The sequence below is a fragment of the Musa acuminata genome, chromosome BXJ1-2 (genome assembly GCF_036884655.1).
Source record: "Musa acuminata AAA Group cultivar baxijiao chromosome BXJ1-2, Cavendish_Baxijiao_AAA, whole genome shotgun sequence".
NCBI classification, from domain to species: Eukaryota; Viridiplantae; Streptophyta; class Magnoliopsida; order Zingiberales; family Musaceae; genus Musa; species Musa acuminata.
In genome coordinates, this window is record NC_088328.1 from 19,014,361 (window position 1) to 19,036,905 (window position 22,545).

The 22,545-nt window shown below is 37.1% G+C and overlaps 2 protein-coding genes across 4 annotated transcripts; both read right to left on the bottom strand.

Moving 5' to 3' along the window:
* Nucleotides 1-779: 779 nt before the first annotated feature.
* On the bottom strand, nucleotides 780-12,082 carry LOC135596798 (uncharacterized). Its single transcript, XM_065088958.1, has 13 exons — nucleotides 11,648-12,082; nucleotides 10,509-10,571; nucleotides 8,661-9,098; nucleotides 6,102-6,173; nucleotides 5,459-5,584; nucleotides 5,150-5,362; nucleotides 4,238-4,285; nucleotides 2,927-3,085; nucleotides 2,696-2,857; nucleotides 1,835-1,928; nucleotides 1,651-1,769; nucleotides 1,501-1,545; nucleotides 780-1,197 (listed from the first exon to the last, which is right to left on the bottom strand). Exons 1-13 carry the CDS (start codon nucleotides 12,065-12,067, stop codon nucleotides 961-963), a joined length of 2,196 nt encoding a protein of 731 aa, XP_064945030.1. The 5' UTR covers nucleotides 12,068-12,082; the 3' UTR covers nucleotides 780-960.
* LOC135596802 (transcription factor MYBC1-like) lies at nucleotides 10,554-18,600 on the bottom strand. Of its 3 annotated transcripts, XM_065088965.1 has the most exons (3): nucleotides 17,431-18,600; nucleotides 13,454-13,562; nucleotides 10,554-10,571 (listed from the first exon to the last, which is right to left on the bottom strand). In XM_065088965.1, exons 1-2 carry the CDS (start codon nucleotides 18,347-18,349, stop codon nucleotides 13,474-13,476), a joined length of 1,008 nt encoding a protein of 335 aa, XP_064945037.1. In that variant the 5' UTR covers nucleotides 18,350-18,600; the 3' UTR covers nucleotides 10,554-10,571; nucleotides 13,454-13,473. The 3 variants fall into 3 exon arrangements, with proteins under 3 accessions (XP_064945037.1, XP_064945040.1, XP_064945043.1); XM_065088968.1 differs by lacking the exon at nucleotides 10,554-10,571 and having other exon boundaries at nucleotides 13,548-13,687; XM_065088971.1 differs by lacking the exons at nucleotides 10,554-10,571; nucleotides 13,454-13,562 and having other exon boundaries at nucleotides 17,166-18,600.
* Nucleotides 18,601-22,545: the final 3,945 nt, after the last annotated feature.

Below are 22,545 nucleotides of genomic sequence, written 5' to 3' on the forward strand. Positions count from 1 at the left end.
CAAACATCCTGTTTAAAAGTTTGTCCGTGACAATGCGGTGCCGTCCCGAGTTTTCCAGGACGGGACGTATCGAGTCACGCCTTGAGACGGTCTCTAGCTCGACGCATGGGGGTGCTCCTAGCTATAGCGCTATGTGGCATTGCTCGTGTCGCAACGTAGACCCAAAATATACCTTATCAGATGGATTGTTGGTATCTTCTTGGTTTGAGTTTAAGACTATTATGACTCCGGCGAAGAGTGACTCGATTTCTTTTGAATGGATAAATAGCAGCTATATATATGTTTTTTAGTTGTGACAATGTCCTTTGTTGGAGATGCTTTATGATGCATTCTCGGTGTCTTGGTTTGAGTTTTAAGGCTACGATTGCTTGCTTGGTCTGGTTCATATATTGGGAGGACGAGTGACCAAGAAACCCCATATTAGTTTCTTCTAGATAGATAATTGGCAGCTCTAGAGAAAGAAGTTTTTCCCTTTTCTTTGTTTCTTTTCCTGTTATGACGATGCCCTTTAAGATATGTTCTTTGGGTACTAGTTTGAGAGTACGAATGATTGATTGCTTCTTGCTCGACCCTGTCTCCCCTATTCTGGTTGGTTGGTTAGGATACACGATAGAGGTGGGCCGAGATTTCCCACAACTGCAGGGTCCCCCGTTACCGCCAATGGATTCTGCTCGCCTGCACGGGAGTCTCATCAGGCCACTCTGATTTCGTGCGTTTTCCCTTCTTTTTTTTTTTTCGTTTGGGAGGCATCGTAAAGTAAAGATCGTGATCAGCCAAAGTGAGAATAAGGTGGCTGGGCTCAACCAACTTTATGCCAATCAGAATAAACTCATCAATGATATCCGGTAAGCCCAGTGGCAAAGCGTCCAGAACTCGGTCACCTAAAGGTGAGACTCTCCGACCTACGAGTGCAGATCGTATTTTTACATTCCGCTTCACACACAACACAAAAAAAAAAACTCAGTACTTGACAAACCCTGTGTTGTGGTGAGCTCTACCCAGCACCGATTCTATGTCGCCCCGATACAAGCCAAGGGTTTTGGCCACTGCAAACCCACAGTACATACCATCAACAGCAGCGCTGACTATCCCCCCGGCATACCCTGCGCCTTCACCAATCGGGTACAACCTTCCAAGTGACGTGCTCTCGTAGGTGTCTGCATGACGCGATACCTGAACCGGCGAGCTCGTCCTCGTCTGCAACCAAACCAACAAAACCGCTCAAACAATTAGCGATGCATATTGGTGTGTTACAGGAAAACGAAAAAGGAGAAAGTAATGCGAGGAACAAGTTTTTTCACACGCATGGAACCAGCCAATCATATTAAATACTTTAAAATGTGGGGTTGGCGATATAGATGAGATGCTGAAATATAGATAAAAAGATACTATTGGCTGAGGCATTATGGTTTGTTATTGCTGATGTTGCTGCTTAATTAACAAAGAAAAAAATCAATAAAGAATTCATGAGATCTAAAATTATATTGACAACCACTTTACCTCTACACCATGAAGAAGAGCATCTTTGGAAATAAAGCCTGGCAGCTGACAGTCATCACAAGGTGCATAGTCAGAAGTGTGAATATATATATATATATATATATATATAAGAGCATGAAAAGCACCTCCTCAACATATTGAAAAACAAACCTCTTTGTCAAACATCACTATCGACTGCTGTAAAGCTTCTGTTATGCGAGACGGGAAGAGCTCATGAAGTTTTGACGCATGAACACCCAGGCGGTAGCTTGATGGTGGTAGAGGTGTTTCTGAGACAAAGCAACATTAGGTGCACTCTGTTGGCAAGCAATGGCATGTAAAACTTTGTCATTACCTGACAGTTTATTGTCAAGAAAATCAGGGACAATTTGTGCAGGGACAACAAAGTTCCCTCCCCCCATTACAGCAGCCCTTCTTTCGAACTCCCTCTGATATAAAAATTACAGAATATTTGTGAAAATTAATTAGTTCCTCCAAAATCAGAACAGATAAAAGAAACCTACAACTACAAGCATAAATCTACAATAAAAACTTGTGCTACTGCTACCAAAGGTTATAATCATGACAAAACAACCACATCATTCTCTAGTTACTCTAAAAGAAATCACCACCATTTTTTACTTGGACAAAAGGTTGATCAAGTTTTGCACAAAGGCATTCACCCCATTCATCAGGGTTTGATCAATCAGCTTGCCTCCAGCTATTTGACAGATCCTGGATGCAGAATTATTTCAATTTTCATTGTGGAAGAGTCCACACCATATAACCAAAACCCAAAACATTCGGACCAAACATGGAAAATATTTTGACAAAAATAAAAGGTACATGGGATGACCATGCCCAGAAAGCACAATATACAACCATAACCATGGCTAAACTCTGTCCGATATATTTGACCTTAAATATTGTCCAACAATTTTCGTATAACTATCAAGGGATTTCAATTGTCAAAATTTAGAGATGACTATGCTTAGTACTTCTAAAAGAAACTGTAACTGAAATTGCATGAATTAAACGAGTCAATCTATTCAAAGACAGGTGACTCGATCTATGACTAAAACAAATATGCTATCTTTTAGTTATGAATCTTGTCGTATAACTAACACGACTATGAATCTTCTTGCAAAAGAAATCTATATACTTGCTAAAGAAAGGGGGTCTAAATCCAGTGCAATGAATATATTGTGACAACTACCTGAAACTCAAGACCAGCAAGAGGCCCATGGGCTCTGAAGCTATCAAAATCATTTGAAGAAACCGTGACAACTAGTGCCGAATTTGCCCATCTTGATGCACGTTTAGAGAACGACATGCCATTGATACACAGCTCTAATGGATTTGTGCTAGTTAGAACAACCTGTCAGGATGCATTTTAACATAAGTTATATGGTTTAATTGCTAGGCACTTTAACAAAACATGATTTACCTGTCCACCGGGACACATGCAGAATGAATAACAGCTACGAAATGAATCCCCTATTCCAGTAGTCCCATCATGATCTCCATTGACATACTTCACTACCTTGTAGTCTGCAACAGGTACTCTTCCACGCCCATTACAAACTTCGGTAGCCAATGCAGAGTACTAAAACTTGTAACTATGAGTCACTCAGAATTCCCAGAATAGCATTGTCACAAAATACTAAAATAATGTAAAATTTTTGCAGATGGTTACAGAACTGATAAAAACTTGCAGGTCTGCTCTATCTATATAAGGAACACCAAGAAGCACATGATGTAGTTCAACAAGAACATTGTGAATACAGAGCAGTTACTCAAATTCCATCACATCAATTCTCAACAAGTTCCAGCCACTAGGTACAAATCTCTTCAGAATATTATGTCCCAACAATACGATCAGTGAGATATAAGCATCTAATTCAGTAAATACTTAGCTGGAAACGAGAATCAGATTTGATCAAATACAAGGACTAACTAAAATACTTTTTGCTGGCTAATAGAAGCGAAATTGTTGTTGCAATAAGCTCAAGGAAAATTATTGGTAACGACTGGAATTACAGGAGAACAAGAAGATAGGGGGTATCAATTTTATGTTTTATTTAAAAATATTTCAGCAGACTCTCAACATGAAACTTTATATTCATATTTACCCACAACTAGAAACTATCACCATAAGCTTTGAATCAAGGTCTTCAATTTCGAATAATACCGCCCATACCGGACGGTATGTACCAGACCGTCAGCAAACCGATATACGAACCACCCACTACCGGGCGGTATTTTATATATATACATATATATACACATATATATATACATATATATACACATATATAAATCTGCAAATCGTCTCTCTTCTCCCCACTCGGCGACGTCGCAGAATTTTTTTTTACTTTGATATATATATATATATATATATATATATATATATATATATATATCCAGTACCATACCGTACCGAGCGAATCTTGAAACTCTGGTACAATACGATATTTCAATCCTTGCTTTGAATCATGTCGCTCTCTGCAAGTCCATATGAAGAAACTTGCCTACAATAGTTCATGTGGTAGGGTTGTACAATAAAACTCTAGTTTCATCCTTTCAGTTTATGTCATCTCCTATAACTTCCATTTCACAAAGAGCAAAAATTCAAGTGTGAACTTCAAACAAGGCCAACAAAGAAAAGTTCAGACTTTCTTATGTGGATGAAAGGAGAGTGAAGCTTCATTATATATGTGAAAGAAAAGAAACTTACTACAAAACAAACCAATATTACCTGAATTCTATTAATAAGTTCTTGTGGATGCTCAATTCGCAAGCCAACCTGACAAGAAGTGATTTATAATAACATAAAACAAGTTATTGGGAGTAGTAAATAACGCATGATGAGAAAAGAAAATAGACAGTCATAGATACAGTCCAAGAATGAGTCAAATACAACTACAATATACCATCAAACAAAAAAATACCCTCATAAAAGAACAAACTCCACTGATGGAAATAATTTTTTAGTGAAAACGCAACCTGAATGTCATTATTGCATAGGCATTTCATTGTTTGATGGAATCACATCCATCAATAAGGTGTTTGCAGTTTGAAGCACCATTGATCTTGTATATGTCATTCAATGTGGAAAAGTAACACTGTACAAATGTGATATAAAACTAAAATTATATCTAACAAGTACAAGCCAAAGCAAACAGTTTTTTTGTCAATGAAAAGCAAGGGAAGTTGCTTCTAGGCTACAAAACCAAGAAAATGAAGAAATATTCCAGTTGAACTAGCAGGCATCAATGATAGATAATCCAGATGTGGAAGAGATAGGTAACAGGGTGGAGATTTTGGAAATAAACAGATTACCTACTCAAGAATGATTAATTCTACAAATTCCCCAAACTGCAAGCAAACTGCAAGAACTAGACATATACAACAAGTTTTATAAGGTGAACCAAAAAAATTTACCAAGTCAACAAGATGAGAAAAATGAATTAACTAGTGATTCAATTGGTACAAATAACATGAGGAAATACACTTCATGGAAAAATTTGTAAATTAATCAACATATATCCATGCATACAACAAAAGCTAACATTCTGTGACATTCTTCAAATAAGTATATTGCAATTTTGATTGGCAGATAAGCAGATCAGTCTAAAAAACAGAATTAAAAATAATATAACAAACTTACAGCAAAATCTTTGGGGACCAACTCTACATCATGCTGAAGCAGCATCTGGTATACATCGCGTGCTGAGTGACCCACTGCCAGAACAACTCCATCACACAATAATTCTTGATTGTGAAAATCAGGACTATGTGATGCATCAGAAACTTGGACTCCCACCACTTGCCTGTTTTCCACGATAAGATCATTCAATCTAGTGCTGAACTTTATATCAACCTGCTTACAAAAATAATGTCACTGAAAGATACCAGGCCTCGTCAAACTGAGAATTATAGACAACTGGGTAATCAAGCCGCAAGTGATGTCACATACACCCAACCCTTTGAGATGCTGGCGAAAGTTGCGTAACAATGGAACTAATCTATCAGTTCCCAAATGAGGCTTCCCATCGACCAAGATATTTGCAGGGGCTCCAAACTGAACTAAAGTCTTCATTACCTGAAAAAATAAAGAAATGTAAGCCAAAGGCTTAAGTTGTATGGTTGATAAACTAACAGTACAATGATGACTATCCAAGGCAGGAGCTGAGCTTGTAAATGTGACACCCTAATAAATTGGTCTTAAGCATTTGTCAGCTATGTAGTTCTAGGTTTTCCAAGTTATTGGGTGAATAGATATATCAGGCTGGGATCTGACAGTAAGAATGACTTGCTCATTTCCAGCAATTAATGAGCTTAAAATATAGTAAGAAGTCAGTTGATGAATATATCAGAATCCAGATATCCTGGTACATAAACATATATATCGTAATAACTAGGAGTGACAAGTGGTGGCTGTTCACACCTAAGAAACACATTTAAAAGAAAGAAAGAAAGATATTCTTTTATAACGACAAAAGTGCTAGTCTATATAGCTGAAGGATAGAGACTTACATGAAAAGAAAAGTATGGAAATTGTCTTTCTTAAAAACATAAACAAATGAAAAAAAGGACCAGAACAAGATTCCGATTCTCACAGCTTGGACACCATTGCTATTCTTTCCGATTCTTGTAACAAGCTTCCCATCACTCCATGTACCTGCACCACCCTGCTGTGGCTAAGTACTTTGTCATTTGTTTGACCAAAATCTTGAACTAGCTTTACCAGTAGGTTTAGATGCTGTAAGAATAAGCATGCGTCCACCAAGGAAATATGAAGAAAAAAGTTCAAGAATTGTTCACCATCTATGCAAATTTAACTTAAGAACACACAACAGTTAGTGTCTTGAAAAAATTGAGCAGATCAAGAAAAATATCAAGGAAATCTTAGCGCCTCTCAGTAGGAAAAAAAAAGAACCTTAAAAACTCAAATATGCTATCCAATTTTTTATAAAAGATAAAACTAAATTACATCACATTAGTTTAATTGATAATGTTATTTAGTATTTGAAAAGAGAAAAAGTTGAAAATCATTCATGATTCCTAATTCTTTTGGCATGCATATCCCATGGTATAAGAAATGTCAGTGTTTCAAGCAAGGTCTGCAATTTCGTACCATGCCGGAGTTTCAACGTTCTCTCGGTACGGTACGAAACTGTATACCGAGCGGTATACCGTTCGGTATACCGCTCGGTATATATTATACACACACACACACACACACACACATATATATATATATATATATATTTATTTATTTATTTATTTATTTTATTTTTTTAAAAGGCGATGTCGCATCGCCTCGGTAACGTCGCCTTTTTCTTCCCCACACAGTTATATATATATATATATATATATATATATATATATATATATATATATATATATATATATAATCCGAAAAAGGCGACGTCGCGTCACCTCAACAACGTCACCTTTTTCTAAAATATTTATATATAAATATAAATATAAATATTTTTTTTTTTCGTTCCGCCCGATAGCGGGCGATCCGCGTACCGGTATGCTATCGGACCAGTACATGCTGCCCGTACCGGGCGATATCATTCGGTATTGCCTACCTTGGTTTCAAGCATATAACATCTAATCAGTTATCAAGTTTAATCATTTTGCAACATACATTAATAAGCTTCAAACAATTTGTGAAGATATTCTTTGGTGACTTAAGATGCTGACATGTGTATGATTTGACCAGACTCAGTCTTGGTACCACTTTCTTCCTTTACCTATGGTTCTCTGCTTTGCTTCTCCAGCCATAAATTTCCATCATAATTACTGTTGTGAATTGATTAAATCTAGTAAGTATGCATTAAGTCCCAATGAAACATCCTTGATGCTCCCATTTAAGTCTGTTTTGTCTCCAGGGTATTCCAACAGTTATCTAGACCTGATTTCCAGTAGTTTCAACCCCAAATTGGACTTTTCATCTTAAATTGATCAGCCTAGAGTTTATGGACCCCTTAAACACACTTTTGTTATAATTTTCTACTTTAGAGATTCCAAAATTAGACCATTCCTGAAATTCAAGCACATCCATGCCTTGACCGTAGGCTGATGCAATAATTTATGGAGAAAGAACATAACCTTCATTTTTGTACAAAATTCAATGGTATCTGAGTCTACTCCCTGTCCAGCTAATTTCTTCAACTTTAACTTGTACAAAACATGTTCATCATGATACACCTTTCACTAACTTAGCCAGCCTCCAAAATTTTAATAAAAATATAGAATACAGAAGTGCCCATATAAAAGAAAATCCAACCTTTTAAAACCAACTCTTGAGTGATTCATATTAGACTTAAATAAGACAAGTTCCTATATTCATATTAGAAAACCTAGCAGTTGTGCTTGACATATCTGTTTAAATAAAATCATGAATAGGGACAGATTGCAACATTAGTCATCATTTTTCTTCAACAATTGATTGAAAAGCTAAACTTCAATATGAAACTCAATAAATAAATTAAAGTGTGAGCTACGACAAGCAGTGCAAGATACATCACTGATCAACTAACCTGCATTAAAGAGAAAGAATAAAATTGAATGTGCACTTACATGTCGGACAATTTCCTATCTAGTTTTTTGCATGATGCATCATTCAATACGTTGTATATCATCACATCTAATATCTCATAAAAGTTGGCTTGTGAACTAGTTAAGATGCCCCCAGCTCTCTCTACTGACAAAACCTTAGTTAACAAGTGATTGTCTACTCAACTTTATGTTAAGTTGCTTAATCATCCATTATCCTGGTCCTGTCTCATTGAGTAAATTTATATTTTAATGATGTTTCATGATATTCTATGGCACCTATTACCTAGTCTACATTGTGGTCTGACTACGTGAACCTATTATCTTGACAGTCCTCAGGGGTGACAATTCAAAGAAGCAGGTCTTATCAGATGATTAAAGCTACCATCTTTTATAACATGATGACAAACCTCTGGTCCTCCATTCCATGCAACTACTACTCTGTGCAACAAGTTTCATCAGTGCTGAGAGACATCGAAGCTCACCGCCAGAGATAGCCAAGTCCCATGTAGCCATCAAGTGGCACGAACACATCACAGTTTTACCAGTAAGTGTAAGGTCTTCAATGTCCAAGATAAGCAGACAAGAAGCAATTAACTAGGGAATACCTCTCCAAAACAAAAGTTACTTTCTGATTGTAGAACCCTCCTCACAACCAAAGCGCCAATATCACGCCCTCTTTTCTCAACTGGTTGACCCCTTTCTATCAAAGTCACTTCAGCACCAAGCTCCCCAAGAACAAGAGAAGCAAATAAGCCCGATGGTCCACTGCCAATAACTGCAATTTTTGGTCTCTTAGGCAGAACCTTGTTCAAGCTTTTGTTCTGAGTTTCAAACATATCTTCTTGGACAACTTCATCCTGGACTTGTCTTGAATCATGCAAAATGCTGACCAAATCACTAGGCTGTTTTGCTGTTGACATATATTCTACAACCCCAAGTTTAGGTTCTAATCTAGCAACAAAGTCCCATGTACGAGGCTCCAGATTCAAAAGTTTCTTAATGTCCATGTCCACTGTGTACACAAACTCAGCTTCCTTCAGCACCTGCAGAAACATTTGAGAACAGTGACCTACTCAAGAAAACAATTAGCACCAAATAACATAAAAGAAGATAAAGTACCTGATGTTCTACTAAACTGCTAGTAATTTTAGTTTGAATTCAGTAGCAGAAAGAAACATTAAGAAAACAGGTGTCTCCTTAAGATAGACAGTTAGCACAGAACAACACACAACATAAAAGAAGATAAGTATCATATGTCTTACTAGATATCTAATGAATTTAGTCGGATCTCACAGGATGCCAAGAGTTGCATTCCTTGGTCATATACTTAAACTGAATACATGTTTCAATATTGACAACAAAAATCCACTTGGAAGAAAAGTTCTTATTATTGATTTTTTCATAGCATTTAAAAAAGTCATCCATTCGAAATGCGGTCATGTTAAATAGTTCACCCCTTCGATCACTAATCTAACTTTGAGTATCTAAGACTACATAACTAAAAACAATATATGTGAACTGTGATGTTAGATCCACATTTTACCTAGGTGTGTTACTTGAAAAACATGCTAAGAAAATGTGCTTACTTGCATTCGTCAGCCTAATGATAGATCAAGAACTTGTTTCAGATTCCCTGTCTCAGATTCTGAAAGCTCCCTTTATAAATAATTAATGGAACATCCACAATAGGTTAGATATGTATTGGAGAAAATCTAAATAAATCAGGAATACTTAAGAATTTGTTCATCCAACTATCAGATAAGGATAATGAAATTTGGAAAACTGCCAAAGTACTAGATCAGATCTCATGAGGAAACTGGAATTATATTCACATGTTAAAGTTCCACGATGATAAGTTAAAGAAAGCATTTCGGCTAGCAAGAAATGACAGTTGCCAAGATGACTATTATGCACAGAAGCTTAGGCAATACAAATACTTATCCAGTCTCAACAAACCATAAGACTTATGCTAAGGGCCTTCCAATGTCAGAATACTGGCAAGGAGAAAATTCAATTTTCTTCAAAAATATATATCAAGGGACTATGCAACTAAAAGTTCTTCTGTACAGTCATTAATGAATGCTAAAAATCCATTAAAATAAGGATTATAATTTCTGCATTGTCGCCATATAGGAACAAAAATGGTCGTAAAGCATGTACATATATGTACAATATACAACTCTGCAAACAAACATTGAGATTGCTCGCATACAAACTAGGTAGACAAAAGCTTGAATAACATTTGCTTCCGTGATAGGATTTTCTAATTACTCCCATTGTGAAGAATGCTAAGATAGATTGCATATACCATTAAACAAGCCTATACTTGAAACATTCCCCATGTCATTGATAGCTCTCATACATAACATGCAACACAGATTAAAGAAGGGTTTAAAAGAAGGATTTTAACACCCAAAAATGTCATGAAACACATTTTTACTTTTGAAACTAACCTTTCTTGCATCAAAGGATTTCCTGACAACAGAAAAGGCTTCTTGAGGTAACATTGCAGCAACCTGCAACCAGAGATGTCAGTTCACCATTTCAACAACTCAATTAAGTAAACAAGACTAAGAAATTTTAAACCACATATGAAGAAAATAGAAGAAACTAGTACTAAGAGACACAAATATAAATGATTCTTAAGGAAGAAAATGAGAGAAACAGACAAGTATATTAACGGAGTGACCACTTTGAGCTGGATATTGATAAAACAATGTAAAGAACAACAGTGGATGAACTTGGATGGCAAGAAAGAAACAAAAGGAAGGAGAAGTGAGAGACATATTGGGCAAACAATTAGGATAGCAAGATAGACATAATAGGTTTGCCGAGGAAAAGCAATATATTTTCACATTAAATATTAATAAGTAGGAAGTTCCTACATCACTTTTTTCTTGGCCTACAACTTCTACTTCAAACATTTTGTTATTGGACTTTTCTAAATATCATCCTCAGCTCTTTCACATCCTGGGTTTCTAATCTTTTTTCAAGTTGACCATATCGCCAATTAAAGAGAGGACAACTAAGCTTGCCAATTCTTGCTTTAGTTTTTGTTTCTTGAATGAATCTCCTTGCTTTTATACTAAGCTTGATGATATATTGCCATTTGAAGCCAAAACTAAACACTTTGGGGCATCCCATAAGACAAATTAAAACAACAGAACAAAGGAGAAATAAAATAGAAAGAAGCAACATAACAAAGGTAAACAAAGAAGAAAAGAGAGAACGACAAGGGATAAGAGAATCAAAGAGAAAGACACAAATAACTTGATACTGAAATAACTAGCTTAGTAATTAAGATGGAGTATCTTCCTAATCCATTGGACTCAAACAGCTAAAAGTTGGTTACCCCTTTCACTTTTGGTACATCTTCTACTTGAGCAAAAGAAAAGAAAAGAAAACAATCTACACTTAGATTAAGTCGTTCAGTTAAGCGTCTCCTAAACCGCACCACATAACTTGCAAGCAAAATCAACAAGCCGGTTTCTTAATCAAAGCCCCTCAACCCTACACACCATCATTTCTCCGTCGTAGGAAGAATCAAGCTTACGAATCTCACAAGGATAGAGACCGATGGGCAATGAATTACCGGGAACTTGAGGACTTTGGCAATGGCCTCAAGAAGCGGGAGGGAGACGCCGGTGAAGTCCTTCCCGGGGTCCTTGTGCGCGGGTACGCCGAGCATAGAGAGCCTCCAGAAGCCGTCCTCCCGGTTCTTGACGTCGGATTCGCGGAGGGTTCGGGTGATCCTCTGTAGCTTCTTTTTCTCCGAGGGGTATCGCTGCTTCCCTGCCCGCTTCGCGCATTGCACCTCTAGGCTTCTCGGAGAACGGGACGAGAGATCGAGAGGGAGAAGCCTGCGGTAGGGCTTAAGGTTAGGGTTTTGGATGGGAAAGAACAGAGGGAGGGACGGAATCTTGGCGACAGCCATGGAAACAAGATGTGGTCGTGTTGATGGAACCTTATCCCACTTCTTGGATGAAAGGGATTCATATACAGGCGCGCACATATACCTACAAAATTAGTAATTAACCTATTTATCACTATGAAAATTAGGTTTAAAGTGAAGATATTTAAATTTTATTTAAAACATCCTTTAATAATATTATAAGCTAAATATTTATGGCGATGAGAATATTATGAGATGAGGGCTTTAGATTTTTATATTTTGTGACATAAAGTTGATGGTATTAGTTAACTTAATTTTTATAATATTGGCTAAGCTAATTCATATTTTTGAAAATTTAAGATGAATAAGAATATTGGAATCCTCAAGATAAGTTATAAGGCTAATTGGTTGATCCATTATTTTATTTGAACATTTAATTCAACTCATAGCTAAAACTTACATTAACAAAATAGTTTGGAGACTCATATTTAGATGATATAAAATTAAAAAGAAAAAAATTTGGCTCACGATTCGAGAAAAATATTAAGGGAAGTTTGATACGAATATTTATTCCGAATGACCGAATCATCCTTGAAATTGTCCACATAGAGTCACTTCTACGTTTCTCTATGTTATATAATCCTCTTGAGATATCATATCACCCATGAAACTCTTAAGTCACCCTTGAAATTGTCTCGCATTTAGATAATACAAAATTAAAAAAAAAAAATTTGGAGACTCATATTTAGATGATATAAAATTAAAAAGAAAAATATTTTGACTTATAGAGATATTGAGAAAAGTTTGACACGAAGATTCATTCGAAATGATCGAATCACCTTTGAAATTATCCACATGGAGTCACCTCTCTCTGTTTCTCGTCTTGAGATACCATATCACCCATGAAACCCTTCAAAGGTGATTCAGCCCAACTATGTTGCAAGTGTACTAAAATGTTTAACCGGGACAAAATTTAAGTGCAGAAATACAATATGGCAAGGAGGATGGGTTAAGTGAATTTTGTATTCCACATCTTATTAATCCACAGTAAGCCAAGCAACTACTTAAATTAGAAATTAACTAAAAATTGCTATCCCAATTAAATATTCTGCTAATAAATATTTCTTATACTAATATTTTACCTAGATAATATCTACAAACAATTAATTATCATCTCCTTCAGAGCCTCAAGATCTACCACTATCCAGTGAAATAGACTCAAGAGTGGCATTTCATTTATTAGAAACTCCAAACCTTCATATCAGAAATGTTCTCAATTCTAATATAGCCTAATAATGTTCTGAATTCTCAGTTATAGTTTGATATCATAAATAAAGCTACTGGGTAAATCTAATCATACCTTCAAAAGAAAACTACAATCAACAAATCCCAAGCTTGGAATAAGTAATGAAGAGCATTAGGTGCCTGAATGATGTGACTTACAATGTATCAAGCTATAAAGACAATTGAAGTAAGCTCTGAAATGGATTCTGGCTAGCAGTATACCTCAGAGCTGCGGCATATTTTCATGCAAAGCTCACAATCAACGACTTGTACAAGCACCATACACTTGGGGAAAACATGCCACAGCTTATTTGAACTCCAAACACTGCATCTGCTTAAGCATTTACATAATGACCCACCGAAAAAAGTCTCACAGGTAATGATCAAACTGAAAGTGCATAGAAGACACTGAACTTTTGCTCAGAATAACAGAAGCTAGGCATGAAAAGCACTCGCCTATATGAAATAACCCTCGTTAGTCATCACCTTATCATAAGGGAAATGTCTTGTAGACCATGGCGACACAAAAACACAGTTATCAGAAATTACTTAACCAATGAACATCTCGTTAATAAATCAAAAACTGGTTCTTATATGATCACATTCAGGAAGACTGCAAACAACTTCCGAGGATTAGTTGCATAAACCAGTAATTACCCAACCAAAGGATTTCTTGGACATCAAGAGGAAACAATTTTGTGCCAATTTCCCTATTGAGACGGTTCTATCTTCAATGACCATGTCATTTTACTAATGGCTACAAGATTCCACCTTATACAAAAGCATGTTAAAAAGACTAGGAATATAAAAGATTCCGTGCTTACTTTCTCTAGTATGTGCCAAATACAGAATTAGTCAGCGAATAAAGTTCATGGGATCCATTTAACTGTGATTGCAGCCATAACAATCTAGATTGCAACATATTATGGGCGAAAAAGATATCAACCATAATTTACAGATCTGACTTCAGACAACTATATAAAGATGAGAAACTCGTTCGGTGAGACGCTCTGTCATTCAATCCTCTGAAGCCCTCTAGGAAGTCCTAAGACTAGCCATGGTCAGGTAAATGCTGTAACTTCTCAAGAACACATGTACTTGACACAATTCAATTCAGATGACAAACTTAGAAGTCCTAAAATTTCAGTGGAACCATGCAAGACGAATCATAATTTGAGCAATACCTTCCCAGCAAAACCAGACGGACACCTGAAAAATGAAAAGGCATGTTTGACATGTCATCAGGCATCCACAAACCAAGGCCATGGATACCATGTGCCTGTACAAACATTGTTAGGTCCCTATTCGGTGACCATGTTCAGTTTGGAACTTCAATCCATAAACATGGGCTCTGATGTAAGATGTTGGAGAAAGAATGAGCAGGTTCTTTGCTAATTTTTAATCTCCAATGAACTTTAAACCACTTCAATATGTGAAGCATTCAGCACACAAAATCCTGGATTCATTTGTCACTTAGAAAATATGGTTGAAATGCACAACCACACCTGGTGTTGTGCATCATGTGCTTTATCCCAATCTTTTGAAGACAAGAAAGGAAATTTGTAGATATTTTTTTGGATCAAGATCCCATCCTACTTTTGTTTGGGTTCAATAAAGATCTACTAGTTCATATTTAAAGTAAGTTGTTGGAGACATGGAATGGAAGGTAGATGGTGCTCATATCAATGACTCCATTTATCCTGACGTTACCAGTTACATTAACGGAAAACATAATATGTGACACCATATGTTGGGTCGGTGTGAAAGCGATGGAGAAAAAAGGTAATTTCAACATCCCTTTCGTTTTTAACGAATTTACTAGCAAAAAGATAATTTCAACATCTCACGTGCTGAAAACGGAAGGGATATTGAATTGATCTTTTTGCCTATCACTTTCGTGTCGATCCAGCATATAATGTAACATGTTATGTTTTCCGTCAATACAACTGATGACATTATGACAAATGAGGTTATTTGTTTTGTTTTTACAACTATAGAAATTTCAATGTAAATTTTTTAAGTACAGAGATCACGATGCTAATAAGATCCAAGTATAGAAAGTAATATGTAATTAGTCCTATTTTTTATGCCTTCTTTCTAGTGTCTCACAATATGATTTCTAGACTCTATTTGAAATCTCAATTCTGACATAAAATGTTTAACACTAAATTAGGTGAAATCACAAATTAACTCAAAACAAAAAGAACTAGAGAAATCTACTTTTGGCAGGAAACTTTTAGTTTTAGACACCAATAAACCACATTGATCAAGAAAGGCTTGGCCATGGCTACCATGATAATGTGATTTTGAAAACCACAATAGAGGACCTGAAATAAGAACCACCAAAGAACAATTCTTGAGAGCTTGACACATCATTTACTATATATATCAACCCTCGTTGACTCTTCCTCCTCTTCTTCATGTCCCCCAAGCAATTTGATTCACCTACAATACACATCAGGATGCCTAGAATCTTTGAATCCTCAGGAGTGCCAGAAGTTTCTGGCTTTCTAATCCATCTGCTCTACATGTCCACCTCTCTTTGTCCTTATATTTATCATCTCAACACTCAAAATTTTTCAGCAAAACTGCATGATGCACCACTTTACAAGCAAAAACATGAACATGTTTACAAGCGGCAATTTTATCATCCTCATGTCCTGTTACAGACTATTGTTGCCAAACTTATCTGATGTCACTTGATACTCTGAAGCATTTGCTTCATTTGATGGTTAAAATCGATAACCACAACCTTTAACCTTCCACGATCATTACAAAACAATAGATCTTGCTTCATTAAAGAGTGATCATGTTTATATTTTCTGAAAAGCAAATCATTACATAACAACAAAAAATAACAAGCTCAGTTGCTACCCTTTTCTCACTATTCTTCACCAATAACTTGGCTTTTATTCAGATATCTAATCCTAGTTAGCTATTTGTTGCCATTTGTCTTGTCCAGATGTGCTCCCAGCCATTTCTTCCCAGTCCTTGCCCTTAAGGATGGTCTGGTCCTCATGTTGTTAGCATTACACTAATGATACAAGAGTTTTGGCAGAAGTCTCATGACTGACAAGAAAACCATCCTAAATTTAGTGACGTTGTTTTGACTCCATACATGTACAATAGGCTTTACCAATGTCCAGGAGTTAGAACTTAGAACTGTCAATTGATCTATCTGAAAAATTTACAATAATCTTTTCTCCTCAGAATCAATAACTCTAGTGTCGTCCTTCCAGTTATACATACCGAAAACACTATCAGAACAAACAATCAGCAAAATCTCCAGGAAATAAATGCAGAAAATGCACCATACATATATCCCTCCAACATAAATGAAAAGAGAATATTGATGTTTAACTGAAACATAAAACCATTTCATTAAAATTCAGAGAGACGACTCAATGAAAGTATATGGAATTGGCTGGCAAATTCATGAATATTCCACATGCAGTTGGATTTTCATACTACAGCAATATATTCCGAATATTTAGATGATAATCAGAGTGTCAAGAAAGATTCTCAGCATATAGCACAGATACATACAATAGAATTTTGAAGTCAGGTGATATACAGCAATGACTACCCCACCATCAAAGTTGCTCTTCTTGACATACAACTACATCAATGAAAATTCACCTACGGACTCGTACTAGAGAGGGAAAATAAGAATAAGAAATCTCTTAGCAATAAGGCCCCATTAGCAGAAGCAGAGGATTATGAACAAAAGCACACAAAAGCAACAAGAAAAACCTAGAATTATTCATCTCCTAATTCATTCCTTCCCCAGCTCCCGTTAATTGTTCAGAACATAAAGCTGTCATCCATCAGTAATACCCCCAAGACCTAAATCCAACTTAAACCAAGGCATCCAGAGTAAGCAAAATCCAAAGTTGCAGAAGCAAACATCATTGGTTGCTAAAGTGAGATTGAATGAAAATAAAAACTACGAGAGCTCAAATTTAGAACTCTGGTGACTTAATTGCCTCTAATTCAAATGTAATAATGACCACATTAATTGTTTTCCTAGCTTCCTCTGCTTCAAATATAACTACTCAGACCTAGCAAGGACACATGAGGACAACACGACGATGGCGGCAATGGATATAGAGGATAATAGTTTTCCGATAGAGATTCACTACACATGATAATAATTAGAGCAGATATGGGAATGAGAGAAGAGCCGTATCAGTCCTCACCGGTCGGGAAAAGCGTTAGCACCTTCCTCTCACCACTGCCTTCCCTTCCGGCAGGCTCCGAATCATCAACGAACGACGCTGCTCGTGGGGACGACAATTGCATCAACCCCATCCCCGGTGCCGGTGCTAGCATCTGATGCATCCCCGACTGGGGCACCGCCCGATTTAGGAACCCTTGGTCAAAACCTCTGCCCCCGGTTGGCGATCCAAAATGCCCAAGATGCCTCTGATGGTAGTACTGCTGCTGCTGCATGGCGGCCGCGATCTGCTGGTGGTGTTGCAGGGCGGGCATCGGCACGTACGGGGGGAAGGGCTCGGGGCCCGCGACGGGCCCGCGGCTGAGGAAATGGTGGGGCACCGGGGCGCTCGCAAAGAGCTGGTCGGTGGCGGCGTCGGCGGCGGAGATCGGCCCACTGCCGGCGCCACCGCCGGAGGTTGCAAGGCCCTGCATGCGCTTGAGGTAGAGGCGGTACTTCTGGAGGTGGCTGGCAACGTTCTCGCGGGTGAGGCCGTCGACGCTCATCAGCTGCATTATGGTCTTGGGGACGGCGTTCTTGATCCCGAGGTGTGCGACGGCGTCGACGAACCGCTTGTGAAGCTGCGGCGTCCAGACGAGGCGGGGCCGCTTGAGGGTCCGCGCCGGCTCGTCGCCCCCGGGAGCGGCAGCGGAGTCGGAGTTGAGGTCGGAGGGTTCGAGATCGGAGGGAGTCGGGGGGTGGGGGAAGGCGGCCGGGGGCCGGGGGTGGTGGAGGGGGAGTCCGGGGTTCTCGTTGCCGCCGGGGGCGCCGGCGACGGGTATGTTGAAGGCGACGGCGAGGTTGGGGGTGATGAGGGTCTGCCACAACGGCATGAGCTCCTCGGGCGACGGCAGCTGCTCCTCCCAGCGAGCGAACCAGCTCGTCTCTTCCTCCTCCCTCATCTTCCTCCTCCTCTTACTATCACTAGCAAGATCTCGTACTTATAGTAGCAGTACTGGTAATTGATGTAGAAACGTTCTTCCAATCAATCGACTTCCTCCTCCTCCTCCTCCTCCTCCTGCTTGCTGCCTGATCTGATCGATTGGAATTTAAGAGAATAGGAAACAAAGAGGAGGGACACAAGAGAGAGGGGGGAGAGAGAGCAAGAAGAGAGAGGCGTTCGAGGTGGATCTTTCTGTTTTGTTTTTGGTGTTTTCTGTCTCTCTCTCTCTCTCTCTCTCCCATATATATATATATATATATATATATATATATATATATATATATATATATATATATATATATATATATATATATATATATATATATATATATATATATATATATACCTGGAAAATATGTTTTATATATATATATATATATATATATATATATATATATACCTGGAAAATATGTTAATATTTTCAAGGGGCATATGTCTTATATAGAACGTGGTAGGGGCGTCTATAATATATATATATATATGCTATTTCTAAACTTCACGTTACTGACTGGGATTCATTTACATCTCTTTTGTCGGCTTCCGTGCCATTGGTATGGGCCGTTCTCTTTCCCAGGGGCCCACCGCTGGGGAGTTTCCTTGCGTTCTGCACGCAGAGTGCGTGGGATTGTGTCGTCCCAAACACGAGTCTGCGCTCGTCCAAAGGAGACGCTACGCGCATAATGATCGGCTGATGATGATCGGCACAATATGATGATGATGACTTCGTGTCTTTTATGCCGTCAGTTTGTCACCATCTGTTTGCAGAGAATCCAGATTTATTCTTCCCCATTCTTTTTCGTATTAAACCTAATAAAAAAATTACTAAGAAATTGAGTAATGAAAATATTCTATTTATTTGTTAATACTATCTTAGTGCATTAAACTTAATATATTATTAGTATATCTATTATCTTCGATCAATCGTGACTCCACATGTAGAGTCCAATAAGAACACGTCAACTATGGAAGATGACAAAATACTATCTCACATCAATAAAATATTCTCTCACTAAATGTATAAAGTGGTCTTCTCAAGTATGCAAAGAGAAACAAAATAAGCTTACGAGTTTTAGATACTTACAAACACATATTAATTTGATCATTTGAGAGATTTTATAAGATAAATTCAGTATAATCTTTTATAAAAAATGAGATACATGATATAATCATCCTCTATCCTTGAACTAAGATACCAGCATTTTTTGCCTACTAAAAAATTATTCTTTCATCAAAATCTTGAATATTTAATAACACTATTCTCACAGATATAACACTATATATAACACTAAGTTGTGTTATATATATATATATATATATATATATGGGGGGGGGGGGGTTTAAATTTATTAATGTGAGAATGTGGATCTCACAAGCTAATGATTGGAAAAAAAAGTGAAAGAAAATATTTAACCACATATAAATGAATCATGTATCATATTATGGCACATTATGAAAAAAAAGAAAGATTTTTTTTTCTCTTTTTCACATCATATCTATTGAAAGAAAAACTTTATATATAAGTAAATTAAATAAAGATATGAATACATGAAAAATTTTACTATCATGCTAAAATCCTATTACATCTCAAAAGAAGAGCTTGCTCAAGTGTACAAGCCACACATATCCACACCAGAATTGTGGCTCTTGTGGAACGCAAACAAGATATCTCTACTGTGCAACACACATCATTCTCTATCCAACTATTCAGTGCAAAGCATATTTCCTTCTTGAGACTATAGCTTTCGTGTAGCACAAACATGGTGCCCACCTCATCAGATATATCAATCTGTCTGACCATTTTGATGCCCTTGATGAGACATATATCAAGAACATGTAGCTTTCATGTCTCTTCTTTCTTTAAATATCATGCTTGGAGAATCTGATGCAGAAGACTTGCAACTTGGAGCAAGTCTGGTGAAGTGGAGGCCTAAAAAGAGGAGATGTAATCTCCACTACAAGTTGCAAAGTTAGACCAAGAAATTGCATAAACTTAGGTAGGACTACATTAGATTGTAAAGCATGTCGTCATGTGGATCCTAAGCCTAACTAGTCAAAGCCTGGGAATCTTACATCAGATCAAGATTTATTTAGGTTATCAAGCATGTTGTGTACCTAATTTTTTGTGATGAACTTGTACTTATGATGTATTTTATTCCTAATGCTAGACTTGTAGGTATAAGATATTTGAAGTATAAATTTAGATGATGAGAAGTGAAGTAGGCAAGGATAGTTCGTTTTGACAAAAAAAAAAAGAATAATGAACATATTTAATATTTTAATTTTAGAGGAAGATATTTGAATTAATATATTAAGATTTAATGGATATATGATTATTGTTTTGACCTTCAAAATTTTGAGTTAATAGTTCATGAGTCGATCATGATAAATGATGGATTTAACATTGGACATGATGAGAGACCAGAGTAAGTAAAGATTTCATATGAATATGGTTACAAACACATCATGATTTAAAAAAATCATCATTAGGTTAGATCGCATATGTATGATTTTGATTATGTCATGTTTAGATCTTAACAAATATAGAATAGTTGAATTGATTTATAAAAGTTTAATAGATATACTATTATTAGTTTGAGTTCAAGAATTTTAGGTTAAAAATTTATATTCATCAAGTTCACCACACAATAATATCACCTTTTAGGTTCCATAAAAAAGTGGTAAATAAATGATGAATAGATTTACGATAGAAAATAAATATATAGGATTATTCAAACCAATCATCCATATCCCTCTCTCTCAATATATTTTTATATAAAATAAAAAAGTGGGTCATGCTCAATTAAAGTCTGGAGGAAATGTTTTTTAAATTGAACTCTCAATTAAACAGAAGAAAATTGAGGAAAAAGAAATACATAGTTGAATACTTTTTTCTCTCTGAAACAAAAAAAGGGGGGGAAGGAAAAAACAAAGCTACGGTATACATCTGGATGATATTCCAAGAAAAAAGATCAAGTTATTCTGAATGTGATGTGATTTCAATGGAAGAATACAGACAGCAAAACAAGTACCTTTCAATGCAGGAGACAGATGGGGATTGTTTGGGTCAGTAAGATGTTGCAAGCTGTAGCTTAAGATTCTACTGACCCTTGGAATAGTCAACACCATGCTTGGTTGGATCAGAAGGATTAAATATGTAGCAGAGTTCATCTAAAGCTAAATCCTTTTCTATAATCTGAATTGTTTAGTCTGCAAAACTTTCAGTGATATCAGCTCTCTGAGAGATTAAAAGTCCCATCTGTAGCCATATGAGTTCCACTCAGAATTGCTTTTGCAAGTTCAGTAATTGTCATAGCCTCAAGCTTTCAGCAGCAGCAGCAACAACAAGAATGAGTTGTCATAGCCTAAAGTTGCATGCAACATTGCAGCAACCTTTGAGAACCCAAGGAAGGGTATAGGAAGGACTGCAGCAGCGATGGGAGATGAGGAATGGCTTCAACATGAAGTGCCACACTGCTACGGATGTGACCTTTGTCTTCCACACCTTATCTTCTTTGTTGGGGGAGCCATTAGCCTTTCTCTTCCAGCCATGCATGAAATCTCTCTTACTCTTGGCTCGAAAGCTTATCTCTCTTGGTTTCGAGTCCAACAAGAAGCATCCACCCACCTTGATGCCTTCACAATCTTCATGAACAGTATTAAGGCATTAAGCTTCTCACAGGAGTTCCTTCCCTCCCTTCTTTCAAAGATCGATCGCCATTAATGGATCAGTCCTCCTCTCTCAAGCTCCTGGGTTCTTGAGTAGACTCCCACTCCCACCGCATACTACTGTCAACCTCAACTTAAGTGATCAAGTTAACAGGTATATTATCCTATCAGGCCAGAGAGAGTGCATTCAGAGGGAGAAGGTTCTTCGGGGCGAGGAGATGGTGATTGAGTAGGTCTTCTAAGCGTAGTCATCTTCTAAATCTGGTTTCTGGTAAGAAGGAAATTTGCTCCTGGGTTTCAGGGGCATTTTAGCCAGAATGCTTCTATTTTAGTTCTACGGACATATGATGAGGTATCTTAGTGTGTACGTTCGCCAAAGTACAGAGTAGTTAATAACCATCAGTGGCATTTTAGTCAAAACGCTTAGCATTTTATATGTTTCAATAAACGAAATGGACGTACGTGTTAACCCGAACTTGTACCCAAAAA

Coding starts and splice junctions, on each gene's coding strand:
- LOC135596798 (XM_065088958.1), bottom strand. CDS start 12,067: ATGTGCGCGCCTGTATATGAATCCCTTTCATCCAAGAAGTGGGATAAG. Junction 1,929..2,695: donor TTGCTGGTCTTGAGTTTCAG/GTAGTTGTCACA, acceptor TTTTTATATCAG/AGGGAGTTCGAAAGAAGGGC. Junction 1,770..1,834: donor TCTTGACAATAAACTGTCAG/GTAATGACAAAG, acceptor GCTTTGTCTCAG/AAACACCTCTACCACCATCA.
- LOC135596802 (XM_065088965.1), bottom strand. CDS start 18,349: ATGAGGGAGGAGGAAGAGACGAGCTGGTTCGCTCGCTGGGAGGAGCAG. Junction 13,563..17,430: donor GCTAACGCTTTTCCCGACCG/GTGAGGACTGAT, acceptor ATGCTTAAGCAG/ATGCAGTGTTTGGAGTTCAA.